Source organism: Eschrichtius robustus, chromosome 12 (genome assembly GCF_028021215.1).
Source record: "Eschrichtius robustus isolate mEscRob2 chromosome 12, mEscRob2.pri, whole genome shotgun sequence".
Classification (NCBI taxonomy): domain Eukaryota; kingdom Metazoa; phylum Chordata; class Mammalia; order Artiodactyla; family Eschrichtiidae; genus Eschrichtius; species Eschrichtius robustus.
The window spans coordinates 9,272,086-9,285,342 of record NC_090835.1 but is presented as its reverse complement, the minus strand read 5'-3'; the positions used below and the strand labels follow the sequence as shown (position 1 = coordinate 9,285,342).

Here is a 13,257-nt window from a genome sequence, read left to right as displayed (position 1 = left end):
CTTGATGTAAGGCTACATTATTCAAGTCCTGGTAACCCCAAAGACAAATGTACCTGTGTTTCTCAGAGCCCTTAATAAGCTAACATACCTGATGACTCTTCAAGAGAGGGGTAAAACCTATAATGTTTCAAACATAATGAAATATTTCATTATTTAAAATACTGCAATTATTTTTCAAGGCATTCTTTCTGAGATGAATGTCTTTATGAATGCAGGCTAGAAACTGCTCTCCGGAATTACTAGTCTGAACCCGTTTCATAGTATATATTTTAGAATGGTCATAGTGCCATCAAGATTGCCTTTTTAAGTACTCTAAAAAATAAGAGAAATTTGTAAAGTAGCAGGTTATAAAATTATTAGAAAATGAATTGCCTTATAACATAAGTATAGTAAAATGTTAATGTAAGAATCTAGTTGGTGAGGTCACTGTAAAGTTCTTTCAACCTTCCTCTGTATTTAAAATTTTTGTGATAGAAAGTTGAAACATAATAAAACAACCACAACAAAACAAAGAATAGCTTTTATGTATGCAACCAAAAACCAGAGGAAATACTTAGCAGAGAAAACCATATTTATAATAGCAAAACTAAGTAAAATACCAAGACTAACTTCCCACGAAACACTCAAAACCTATGTGAGAACATTTTAAAACACTGTTGAAGGAAGCAAAAGTAGCCTTGAGCAAATGAAAAGACACACGTGGGAATTCTCACCTTTGTAAAAATTTCTGTTCTGGCTAAGTTGATTTATAAATACAGCGTAAACTCAACATCAAGTATTTTTTTTCTTTTCTCAAGATAGATTAGTAGTTAATAAAGCTCATTTGAGTAAATAAACAAAAATTAACATAAAATTTGAAAAAGAAAGAACAATTATGGTGAGAGAGGGACTAACTCTACCAGTTATTAAAATATGTTATAAAGAGTTTATAATTGAAGCTGTACTGTTGGCCCATGAATAGACAAACCAAACAGTGAAACAAATTTTAAAAATCCAGAAATAGATCTAATTATGCGTAGAAAACTTAATATAATAAAGGAAGCACTTCAAATCAGTGAGAAAAGATGAACTGGCCTATAACTAGGAAGCCATATGGAAAAAGCTAAAATTTTGATTCTTCATACTGCATACCAGAATGTATTCCAAGTGGATGAAATATCTAAGTTTAAAAAATGAAATTATACAAGAAGAAAACACGGATGGAATATTCTGTAGCCTGGGGTGGGAGCATTTTTTCAAACCATGATTGAAAATCCAGAAGCAATAAGAAGAAAATAAATTGATAATTTTTTTTAGAAAAACATTTTTTAATCTAATATAATTTTATTTGGAAAATACCTAAAGTGAGTAAAAGAAAGATAACAAACTAGGAAAAATATTTGCAACTTAATCTCAAAGAATTAATATGCTTAATTAATAAAAAAGCTTTTAAAAGTACAGAAGAAAATGACCAAATTTTTATAAAAACAGTTCGCAGAAAAGAAATACAATAGCCTTTAACTATATGCAAAGATGTTCAGCCTCCCCTATAGTAAGAAAAATCAAATAAAAATAGACTGTGGTAGCATTTCTCACCTAGCTGATTGTCAGAAATCCAAGTTTGAGGACATACTTGGTTGTCAGAGTTGTTGGGAAATGAACACTCTCTCTCTTTGCTGGTGGGAGGACAAAATGGTACAAACCCATTAGAGGGGAATTGGCCAATATTTAGCAAAAACACATACAAATTGACTCTTGAACAAAGCAATCCCATTTCTCAGAATGAACCACCAAAATATTCCGGTAAGAATTGAAAAACACATATATGCCAAGGCTGCTCATTACACTACATTTTTAGACTATTGGCTAGACATTTATTCTAAGAATGTTATTTGTGTATTATGGAATCAAGCAAATAAATAGTTATAATGGTGTCATTAAGAACCAGGATTTTCCTCATGAAAAAAAAAAAATGAGGTAGAGATGTAGGAGTGTCGAGTTAAGTAAAACTCCTGTAGTCCAGAATTTGAATTCATAGTAGCAGTATGGATTCATGATGGATTTTATCTTTTTCAAAAAAGATTCCTGCTCCAGACACACTGAAAAGGCCTAGACCCAATGAAGAGCAGTGAGCCCAAAGGTTGATTGGTACTTGAATGAGATACATACAAAGCAAAGAACTGTCTGCCATTTGAGATATTAATGTGTGCTCTGAAAAGGAAAAAATATGAATTCAATTAATTTTGGGAAATTCTGAACTTCCTTCTTGGAAATTATACTTTATGTTATATTAAATACTCTGAAACTGTCTCTCAGTAAAGAAACCTAATAACGTTTAACACAGTGGATGTCAGGAACACTTTGTTTTGCAGGAGAAGGGACAGGGGTTGTAGAATCCCTACTGTTTCTTTCCTACACAAATGTGTCATAGAAGACAATCTGGGAAATATTGCTGCGAAAGTGAAATTCAATCTGCGGTTAATTATTTGTCATAGAGGGACACGAGGTCTAAAGAGAGTTCCTGGTATTACCATGTACTTAACGAATGCCTAATTTAATGCAAGTATTGTTTAGAATCTACCAGATATTAAATGCTGTGTTCAGTGCTGGGGATATAAGCAAAAAAAAAAAAAAAAAAAAAAAAAAGAAAGGGAAAGTCTGGTAGAGCATTAAAATATATAGTGATATTATTAATTTTATAATAAAGATTTGAAATGTTTTATGAAAATCTTTAATTCTTATCAAGAAGCTAAGTGTAAGCAACCACTGGATTGTGCCACAGGGACAGAATTAAGTTATGATGGGCAAAAGCAAGGAGAGATATTTCTGGAAAAACAAGGGGCATGACCAAAGATAATTAACGTTAGATCTGATGATGTTTATGGGGAAAATAGCCATACTTGTCTGGAGCAAAATATATTTATGTTTTAAGTTCTAGGAAAAGGGTGAGGTAGGGCCCATGAAGTGAGAGAAATGTTGGTTTGGGGTTCTGATAAACCTGAGCTGTCATCTGCTCTTCCTGTACATGACATTCGGAAGGTGATTTAATTTCTATAAGGCTCGGCTTTCGCATCTGTATAATGAGGACTAATAATATTTAACTGACAAAGTGAGGATGAAATAAAAATCATGTATATAAGGCTTCCAAGACAGTGGAGGACACTTCATCACTGCCAGTTCTTACTGTTGTTAGGCAGATAGGAACAAAATGATGAACACCCTGTGTTGTCAGGGGAAAGCGTTTGGATTTCATTTTGCGGGCAGTGGAGAACCACTGAAGAATTCTGAGCACGGGGGTGAAGTGATTAGCTCTGTGGTTTGGAAAAGTGAACGTGGAGGAATCACTAGATGAAGAGAGACACCTAGCATTGTGTCCTGATGGGAGATGAGAAAAGCATAAATAGGGCATTGGTAGTGTGGCCAAAACTGTTCACTGTTTCAGGTGAGGTTTTGGCTATTCATTAGATATATGTATGTGGGAGGGTAGAGTAAGAGACAGGAAAGAATGAAAAAATGACATCACGGTTTCCAGCCTGAGCATCAGAGCTGCCAGTAATACGCACAATTGAGACAGGCAACCCAGGAAGTGGAGCAGGTATATAGAAGAAGGTAATGAGTTCAGGGGTGGTATTTCATTAGTTTTCTATCATTTTCTTTTGGCCTATCACCTTTCTAGACTAAGTGAGCTTGGAAGATTTGCACGTGGCAGCCCCGCTTCTAATCGCTGCAATCCCTTGGTTCTGTGGGGCCACTATGTTTTGAATAGTGTGTTGGCTTATTACAAGGGCTTTTATTGTGATCCTTTGAAGTGCAGCTTCTGAAATTTACCTAATACATCAGAAAGGTTAGTGTAATGTGCTTCAAAGTCAAATACCAAAAACTATCAAAGCAACCGAACATGGTAGCCAAACATGGATGTGTGGCTTGCGCGACTGTACTCCTCAAAGCATTGTTTTCTTTAAGCATAGTTGAAAGTAAATGCAAATTGAGACATTCTACTCAACACCAATGTTTGTGTGTGTTTCTTGTTTTAATGTGCAGGACAGGAGAGAATTGGAAAAGATTCCAACTATGAGCAGGAGGGTAAAGTTCAGTTCGTGATTGACGCAGTGTACGCCATGGCTCATGCCCTTCATCACATGAACAAGGATCTCTGTGCTGACTACCGGGGCGTCTGTCCAGAGATGGAGCAAGCTGGGGGCAAGAAGTTGTTGAAGTATATCCGCAATGTGAATTTCAATGGTGAGTCTCCCTGTTTTCTTTTTTTCAGGCTGACATGGGGCCTTTATGTTGTAGAAAAGAACATCTAGAGAATGCCACACAACCCTAGTATGTCTAAAATACTATATATAAAAATGACAACTGCTCATAACGACAACATTGAAGCACTGAAAGATAACAAGTTACAATACTTTCTGAATCCGAGAAGTCAAATTATGCCCAGTATGATGTTAATGTCCTTGTATACATCGAAATTCTAATATTCTGACATATGGTAAATGAGATAACCAGAATATCCAATGATGTAACTTTGGGTGATACAGAACTTGGTGATATCCAAGTCTTTTGACAATGCAGCAATGTATTCATACTCATCCGGTATATGTCCACACAGATATTTCAGAATTCCAGTTTCTTGGTCAAGTGATATGTTTTGCTTGAGTTCATTAAATATATTTAGATGTCTCTATTCCAGTCTCTTTTGGAATCCTAAGTGTTGACATTATGTGTTTCATAAGTTAAGTAGTCAGATTGCAATTTACTCTTGAGTATGTGGATTATAGCATTTCAAATTATTGAATCAATTATATGAATGAGTAGTGAGTGAGCAAATGAATAAATAAATTTGGGGGGGTGGGTTATGGTTTGCCCTCTCTTTCTTAAAATAGAAGGACTTTTGCCAAGTTTTTTCTTGGTGAGTGTAAGCAGGAATGGGAGGGGATAAGAGGAAAAGGAAGGGACAGTTGCTCTAGGTACTCAAGTTAATTGAAGTAATGGTTGTAATTTTCCACACCAACCACATGTCACATTACACATTTGTTTCTCAAAGAATAAAACTTGGGCAGAAAGTAATTGGTTACCTAAAATAAATGGGTAGAGATGAGTGGGAAATATAACAGGAGATTTATTTTAGGAATTGGCTGACACTGTTATAGAGACTGACATGCCCCATGATCTGCCATCTATAAGCTGGAGAACCGTAGAAGCAGTGGTGTAATTCAGTCCAAGTGTACAGGGCTTGGGATCAGAGAGTTGGTGGTGTAAGTCTTGATCTGTTTCTGAAAGCCAGAGAACGAGGAGCTCCAGTGTCTGAGAGCAGGAGAAAATGGGTGTCTCCACTCAAGCAGAGAGAGTGAATTTGCCCTTCTTCTGCCTTTGGTTCTATTCAGGCTTTCTAGGGATTGGATGATATCTGCCCACACTGGGGAAGGTCACTTGCTTTATTCAGTTCAACAATTCAACAATTCTTTATTCAGTTCAACAGTTCTTCCAGGAACATACTCATACACACAGAAGTAAAGTTTTGCCAGCTATCAGGGCATCCCTAGTCAAGCTGACACATAAAATTAACCATCCTGAATGTCAATTATTTCTCAATTAAAAAATAACCATTGCATGGAGTAATACAAAATTTAATACAGTAATAAACCTAACTAAATTACATATGAGTAACATAACCACGCTGAAGGGAGTGAGGAAGAAAGATAAAGAGTGCAAGTAATTTTGGAAGACAATATTTGACTATATACTATAAGACTGAAGACATGAATAACTGTACGCAGATATTTCACAATCCCTAGGAACTTAGTATGTTTTTTTCCCCCACAATTCTGAATATTATTTATGTCCATAAGAGGACTGAGAGATTTAATAAAAGATATTGTGGATAACGAGAGTCAGAGAAAGAAATTACTAATAAGGATGGGAGAAAGGTAAAATAACACTTGTTGTGTTGGATTAGAATGGAAGATACCAGCATGGGCTCATGGCTTTTAATACACATGCAGATGGGGAGGTAGGGAGATGGATATGGGTATGTTTGTGTGTGTACAAACCTCCACTGAGAGGGCCTAGGAGCCATGACATCCTGGTAGAAATGACTGCACTTGCACCCACATGTTATTTATAAATACCATTCTCCAGTGAAAAGAACTAGGGCTCCCTAGTGAAACTCTCAATTCAGGGGCTAGAGCAGGGCAACTAGAAGATGAATTTGAAACCATGTTGTGCCACAAAGCAAGAAAGTGCTCAGAAACTGATGGGACCATGTCGAAGGGGCAAAGGAACCAACTTGAAGAAGATCCCACTGGCTAATTCTAGGCCAACAGTGGGTTAAGCTCATAGAATATAATAAATATCAATGAGTCCATACTGATAAATAAATAATTGAATTGGATACGTAAACGCAAGAGAAGAGACAGCACGATGGAATGAAGCAAAGATGGAAATACAAAACTCACCATTTTGCAAAGACCTCAGTAATAAGTGTTTCAGGCAAGAATCATCAATGGATGCTAAAATTATTGGGCTAAAAGTAGGATGAGAAATAAGATACTTGCATAGCCTCAAAGTGTCCTTCATCATGGAACACATTAATTACAAGGGGGAAAAGAGCAGCCTTGAAGTGGAGAAACCTGGAAGACAGCACTTAACCAAGTTGTCAAGGTTGGTGTCATCAGTAATGAGACTTAACAACATCACATGCTACTAATTATTAGAGAAATGCAAATCAAAAGTACAGTGAGATACCACTGCACGCCAGTCAGAATGGCTGTTATCAAAAAGTCTACAAATAATAAATACTGGAGAGGGTGTGGAGGAAAAGGAACCCTCCTACACTGTTGTTAGGAATGTAAATTAGTGCAGCCACTATGGAGAACAGTATGGAGGTTCCTTAAAAAACTAAAAATAGAGCTACCATATCCCACTCCTGGGTGTATATCTGGAGAAAACCATAATTCAAAAAGATACATGCACCTCTATGTTCATAGCAGCACTATTTACAATAGCCAAGACATGGAAGCAACCTAAATGTCCATTGACAGATGAATGAATTAAGAAGATGTAGTTGGGAATTCCCTGGCAGTCCAGTGGTTAGGACTCCGTGCTTCCACTACAGAGGGCATGGGTTCGATCCCTGGTCCGGGAACTAATATCCCACATGCCACGCAGTGCAGCCAAAAGAAAAAAAAGAAGAAGATGATGATGTAGTATATGTATGTATACAGTGGAATACATAAAAAAGAATGAAATAATGCCATTTGCAGCAACATGGATTGACCTAGAGATTATCATACTAAGTGAAGCGAGCCAGGCAAAGACAAATATCATACGATATTATGATACGGAATCTTATATATGGAATCTTACAAAATGATACATATGAACTTATTTACAAAACAGAACTTACGGACTTCGAAAACAAACTTACAGTTATCAAAAGGGGAAGGTGGTGGGGAGGGATAAATTAGGAATTTGGGAGAAACATATACACACTACTATATGTAAAATAGATAAACAACAAGGACCTACTGTATAGCACAGGGAATTTTACTCAGTATTTTGTAATAACCTACATGGGAAAAGAATCTGAAAAGTGTCGTGTGTGTGTGTGTGTGTGTATACTGAAAAGTGATTCACTGAATCACTTTGCTGTATGCCTGAAACTAACAAATAGTAAATCAACTCTTCTTCAATAAAACATTAATTAATTTTAAAAAAAGATAACCCTGGGAAGGTTACAACATCACTTCTGAGGTCTTATTGCCAAAAATACATGACCTCCATCTAATGTTAAACAAACACCAGACATCCAAATTGAAGGTCATTTTACAAAATAACTGGCCAGTACTCTTCAAAAAGTGTTGAGGTCATGAGAATGACCGATGGAGGAATTGTTCCAGACTAGAAGAAACTAAGGAGACATTACTATTAAATGCAATGTGGGAACATTGATTGATCTTAAACCAGAAAAAGGATATGAATGGGACAGTGGAGGAATTTTAATAATATTTGCAGATTAGTTTTAAATAGTATTACATCAGTGTTAATTTCCTGGTTTAGATAATTATGTTATGGTTTAAAAAATCTTCTTGCTTCTCTGCTTGTAAATAATAATCCACTTCACAATATTGTATCAATCATTCAGGAGTTACCGAGTATCTGGGTGAAGAAGTACCATATCTGATTTTGGAACCAACAGTTTCCGAGTTAAGATGGAGACAAAAATGACTATAAATACAACCAGAAAAATGGTTCAACTACAAATTATCTTTTTTTCGTAGTTTCTTCCTTATATTACAGAATCTCCTAAAATATATAACAAATTTTCCCAGAAAAAGCACACATAAATTTCATTACATATCCTGGGGTCAGTTTCTGCGCTTTGTATGCTGGTCCATAGATAAGCATCACAATTCTTTGGCCAGTAACAAAGAAGAGTCGTTTTGAGAATGTTTTGGTGATTCTCGTCTGATTCTTCTTCTAGATAATGCTTGCAGACTTTGGTTAGGACAGGCTTACCACTGCTGAGCCAGAGATGCTGAGGTTCTGATTGGACACAGGCCCTACGTTTATCAAATGATTACTATGTGCCAGAAACTGTCCTAAGTACTTTTTGTGTATTGGCTTCTTTAATATTCATAATACTAAGTGGCTTAGATACCGTTATTTCCCTTTTTTTTTTTTTAGCAGATAAAGAAACTGATTCACAGAGAAAGTAAGAGTCATGATGTCTAAAGCCACACAGTTACGTATTGATGATGCTGTAACTGGTACCTAGGGTACCCAACCCCATGGCCTGCTCTCTTGACTTGTATTAAGCGTCTGAGAGAAAGGGCTTATTACAACATTCCTGCTGTTCCATCTTGGAACACAGGCTCTGCGGGAGCTCACAGGCAGGGCCAATCCGTTCCCTCTCTTTGTCATCATTGTAGTCATGCTCTGTTGTCAACGTAATCTCCTTTTCTCTGAGGGTATTCTTTCTGCCATATGGACAGGCAAGGAGGAGACTCCCAGGGCCGTGTGACATTCATTAATGGTGGGACTCAACCGTTTTGTAAAGCAGGGAAAAAAAAAAAAACAAAAGAACTGTGTTAGATTTAGTTAAGCGGCTTTCATGTCGCTTTAAGTGAGCAACTATTAGGGTGAAAAGAAGCTTGACATTTTTTTACTCATTCAATTTCCTGACTTTTAGATAAAGAAATCAGATTTTAGAGAGGAGAAAATATTTGTCCAACCACAGCTAGCAAATGTCAGAGACAGACCTAGAACTCAAGCTTCTTTCTAGTCCATTGTGAAAAATGTAGCCTCTCTTCTGCATGTTTTAGAAAAATCTTGATGTTTCTTGGTCTCAGTGAGCTTAATCGTGCTCTTCTGTTACTTCAGTACAGAATTTTCCATACCCCTGGGAGTTCTGTTCCAGACCAGTAGGGTACAGTTTAATAACTCCGACCTTCACATTTATGAAAGCATCAATTTAGGAAGTGATAATAGAATGCTCTAAAAGTATTGCTACATCTTCAGCAATCACTTAACCTCCTCTTGTGCACCAACAGAAAAGGTGGCTAATTATGTCATCCCAAATGAATGCAATGACCTGAGCCTAAATTTTAGTTATCTTGATGTTGGATGTTGGCCCATCCAACCAGATGTCAGTATTTGTCAATTTAACAAATTTGTTGTCTTGGATACACAACCTTAGAGAATTGTTATATAGTGAAGTCTTTAATGTGAAGCCTGTCTGTACCTAGATTTACTCCTTTCCAGAAAACAAATTGGGTTGGGGTATATTTTATAAAGATAGCGTATCTCATGTGGTCTTCTTGAAACATGAAGTTAGCTTTTCTTCATCGAGGGTGAGATCTGTATTCCCTCCCCTTGAGTCTGAGTGAGCCTGTGGCTAATACAGAAGTGGCAATATGTGACTTCTATGGTACAGAATGCCATAGGGCTTCTGCACGGTTGTCTTGTGACTTCTGTATTACAAACACAGCTGCCATGTTAGGAGGAAGCCAAGAAGCCTAGGGTCAGGCTGCATGCGGTGCTCCAGCCGTAGCCCCAGCTGAAGTCACAGCTGATAGTCAGCATCAGCTGTCAGACACGTGAGCTTCAAGCTGCCCCAGCTGATGTGAGTGGACCAGAGAGGCACTGTTTCTGCCAAGCCCTGCCCGAATTGCAAAATACAGATTGTCATTTTTTTTTTTTTCTGAGTGCCACGTTTTAGGATAGTTTGTTGAGCAGCAAAAGGTAACTGGAACACGAATCAAGGTAGCCTTTCTGGAATCTGTGCATGGGGTGGTAAGAAGAGAAGAGAAAACCTGTCAGGTCAGTACTCTGATGCTGAGGACTGTTTTGTCATCGGAGCATCGGATATCTCAAATCCTTCTTGATCCAGGCAAATAAAAGGAATTTCACTCAGATACTCTCATCTGGGAAGGAGATTTCCTACTTGAGTGTGTTCTCTCAGCCATTCTCTCCTCTCAGTATCCCATCTTGTCAAGTGGCCCTGTTTCCTTTACTTTAGGACACTTGTGTTCTGGCCCTGATACATTGTGGAGGTTCCTGCAGAGGATCGCTTCTCCTTTGATAACTTATTTATTTTCTCTGGATTTGTTTGATCCTTATTATTATTATTATTATTATTTATATAGAGTTCATTGAACACAGTCCCTCTTTTTCTCTTTCAAGAAGTTCAGGGGTGATGTTGAAAAGGAGTTGTGTGGGGAAAAAAAAAAAAAAACTGCCTGAAAAATACCAGTTGCATTGTAGAATCCATCAAAAAGGTCAGAGCCACACCATACATTGTTACACATCACTTAGGTAACGTATTCAGCTCTTCTGCCTTATTTTTTTCTAAGCATGAACTTTAATGAGAATGGAAAGGGCAACACAAGAATCATTTCTCCTCACAAGGACTGTAAGGAGAGAGAGAGAGAGAGATGAGGCAGTATGTACCTTTCTGATGAATATTTACCTGGTGGGCTGAGATCCTTTGGAGCCCCAGGCCTCTTATATTCTTCCTCCATCCTCTCAAAGGCTCTGAAAAGCTCACGTCCTATTATTTAATGACTAGAAGCTGTAGAATTAAAGCAAAGTACAACATAAATCCTAGTATCCAATGTGAAAGAAAAGAGAGGTGAGTATCTGAAGATTAATGTCTTCCTGAAAAATAATAAGAAACACTTCTGTTGATTCCTCTACAGAGAGGGCTTAATGGGGTGTCTTTGTGGACCATGGGGATAGTGTCTAGGTGAGACAGAGAAGAAACAAATTGAAATGGTGCCCTTGGCCACACACAGATTCAGCCACTGATTCAAGTTCGTAGGATCAAATCAGCGTTGCTCATAGATGAATGCCCATTCCCAGAGTGGATTCTAGCCTGCTGCTTGGAAAAATTTTTAAATGTTTACACCAATGGAGAAATTTAAATTAAATACCAGTTAGGAGAGACTCCTTTGATGCATTGGAAAACATTATTGGCCTGGGGGTCTGACGGCATGCATCAGGGTCTGGTCCTGAGATATTAGCAAAGAAAACAAAAATAAAAGTGAAAACTATAAAAAAAAATCATGGCCATCTATTGAGCATTTATTATGTAAAAGGCATGGGACTAAGCACCTTGTGTACATTGTTACATTTAATTCTTACTAACCCTATGACAAAGGTATTAGTGACACTCAGAAGTAGAGGAAGACTGAATAATTTGATACAGGTCACACATATAGGGAGTGGTAGACCTGGAATTTAAACCCTTTCTAGGGGATTCCAGAGCCAGTTATTGGGCACTATTCAAATCTAATGAGCAGAGTGGGCCTGAGGCAAATGATTGCCCTCTCTGAACCTAAGTATACTTCCTCACCTGTAAAATTAGGAAGCTCATTGCTCTGTGTCCTCCAGGTTTGTATTAGTTTCCTATTGCTGCCATTAAAAGATTACCATATATTTGCTAGCTTAAACAACACACATTTATTATCTTATAGTTCTGTGGTTTGGAAGTCTGATACAGGTCTCTCTGAGTTTTAGTTAAGGTGAAGGCAGGGCTGGTTCCTTTTAGAGGCTCTGGGGGAGTATCTGCTTCCTTCCTTTTTCTAGCTTCTAAAGGCCACCTGCACTTCCGGGGCTCAGGACCCCTTCCTTGCATCACCCTAGCCTCTTGTTTTCCTCCTCACATCTTCTCCTTCCTCCTTTGACTCCTGCTGCCTCTTGTAAGGGCCATTGTGATTACACTGGGCCCACCTACATTATCCAGGATAATCTCTCCCATCTCATGACCCTTCATTTAATCATACCTGCAAAATCTCTTTGCCAAGTGTGATGACATTCACAGGTTCTGGGGGTTAGGACTTAGACCTACCTGGGGAACCATTTTGCAACCTACCACAAGCTCTGATTTTTTTTTTTTTTTTAAAATAGGCAGAAGTGTCATAAAAGTCTGTGCCTGACACTTGTAAGATAGTGTGGAGTTCTTTTTAGCTGCCCCTGAATCCTGCCTACGTGCTGGACCCTCTTTTCCAGCAGGGGTAACTTTCAGCTCAGGATTGCAACTTCATATGCCTCTTGTCACCCAATATATTGTCCCTCTTTCTGGCCCCTTTTTTTTTTAACTTCATTCTTGTGTTGAGTGATCGTTTGTGTGAGATCACTCTCAGTGTCATGCCTGCTTCCTTAGTGTAGACACTCTTTTTTACCGTTTCAGGCGTTCTCTCTCCTGTCCAGTTAACGTGCTTTAGTTCTTTCATCCATGTCATCAATGCAAATACTACATTGGCCCAAATTCTGCAGAAGCTAAAGACTACTAGCCAGATGCAGAGTTCTGCCACCAGTAGAAGCTGACATTTTTAATGAGAATTATCAAAAGTGCTTCATGCTCATTACCTAAGACTTACCCCGTCCCTCCCCTAAAAATAGCAAAATGGTCTTCTGCTCTCAGTGATTCTGTTTCAGCCTGTAATTGATCTGTAAACTTCCTTGTAAACGGCAGGAAATACACTGTTTTCTGCTGGGAATATTGATCTAGTATTAACTTATGGGAAGAGCAGACAGTAGTCACATACGCTGGAGCCAGTGGTATTTTTCCTGTTTCTTATAGATCATGAGAGAAATAGCGCTCAGTTACAAACTGTTGGTGATTCTTTTGTAACTGCTGTATTGCTGAAAGTAAACAAAACTCACATCTTCTGTTCTTTGTATATGGTTTGCCACTTGTTCCACACCATTAATATTAAGGGACTTTTCACTCATGTCCAAATTTGAATTTATATATTTTTTTCAAAACAT

General features: G+C 37.8%; 1 protein-coding gene across 2 annotated transcripts in view; it reads left to right on the top strand.

The window, feature by feature from the left end:
* The window catches only part of GRM7 (glutamate metabotropic receptor 7), a 796,163-nt gene that overhangs the window by 556,647 nt on the left and 226,259 nt on the right, over positions 1–13,257 (top strand). For both annotated transcript variants that reach the window (XM_068557650.1, XM_068557651.1), the window contains exon 6: positions 4,021–4,221. In XM_068557650.1, coding sequence (XP_068413751.1) covers positions 4,021–4,221 — 201 coding nt within the window. The remainder of the gene's footprint in view (positions 1–4,020; positions 4,222–13,257) is intronic.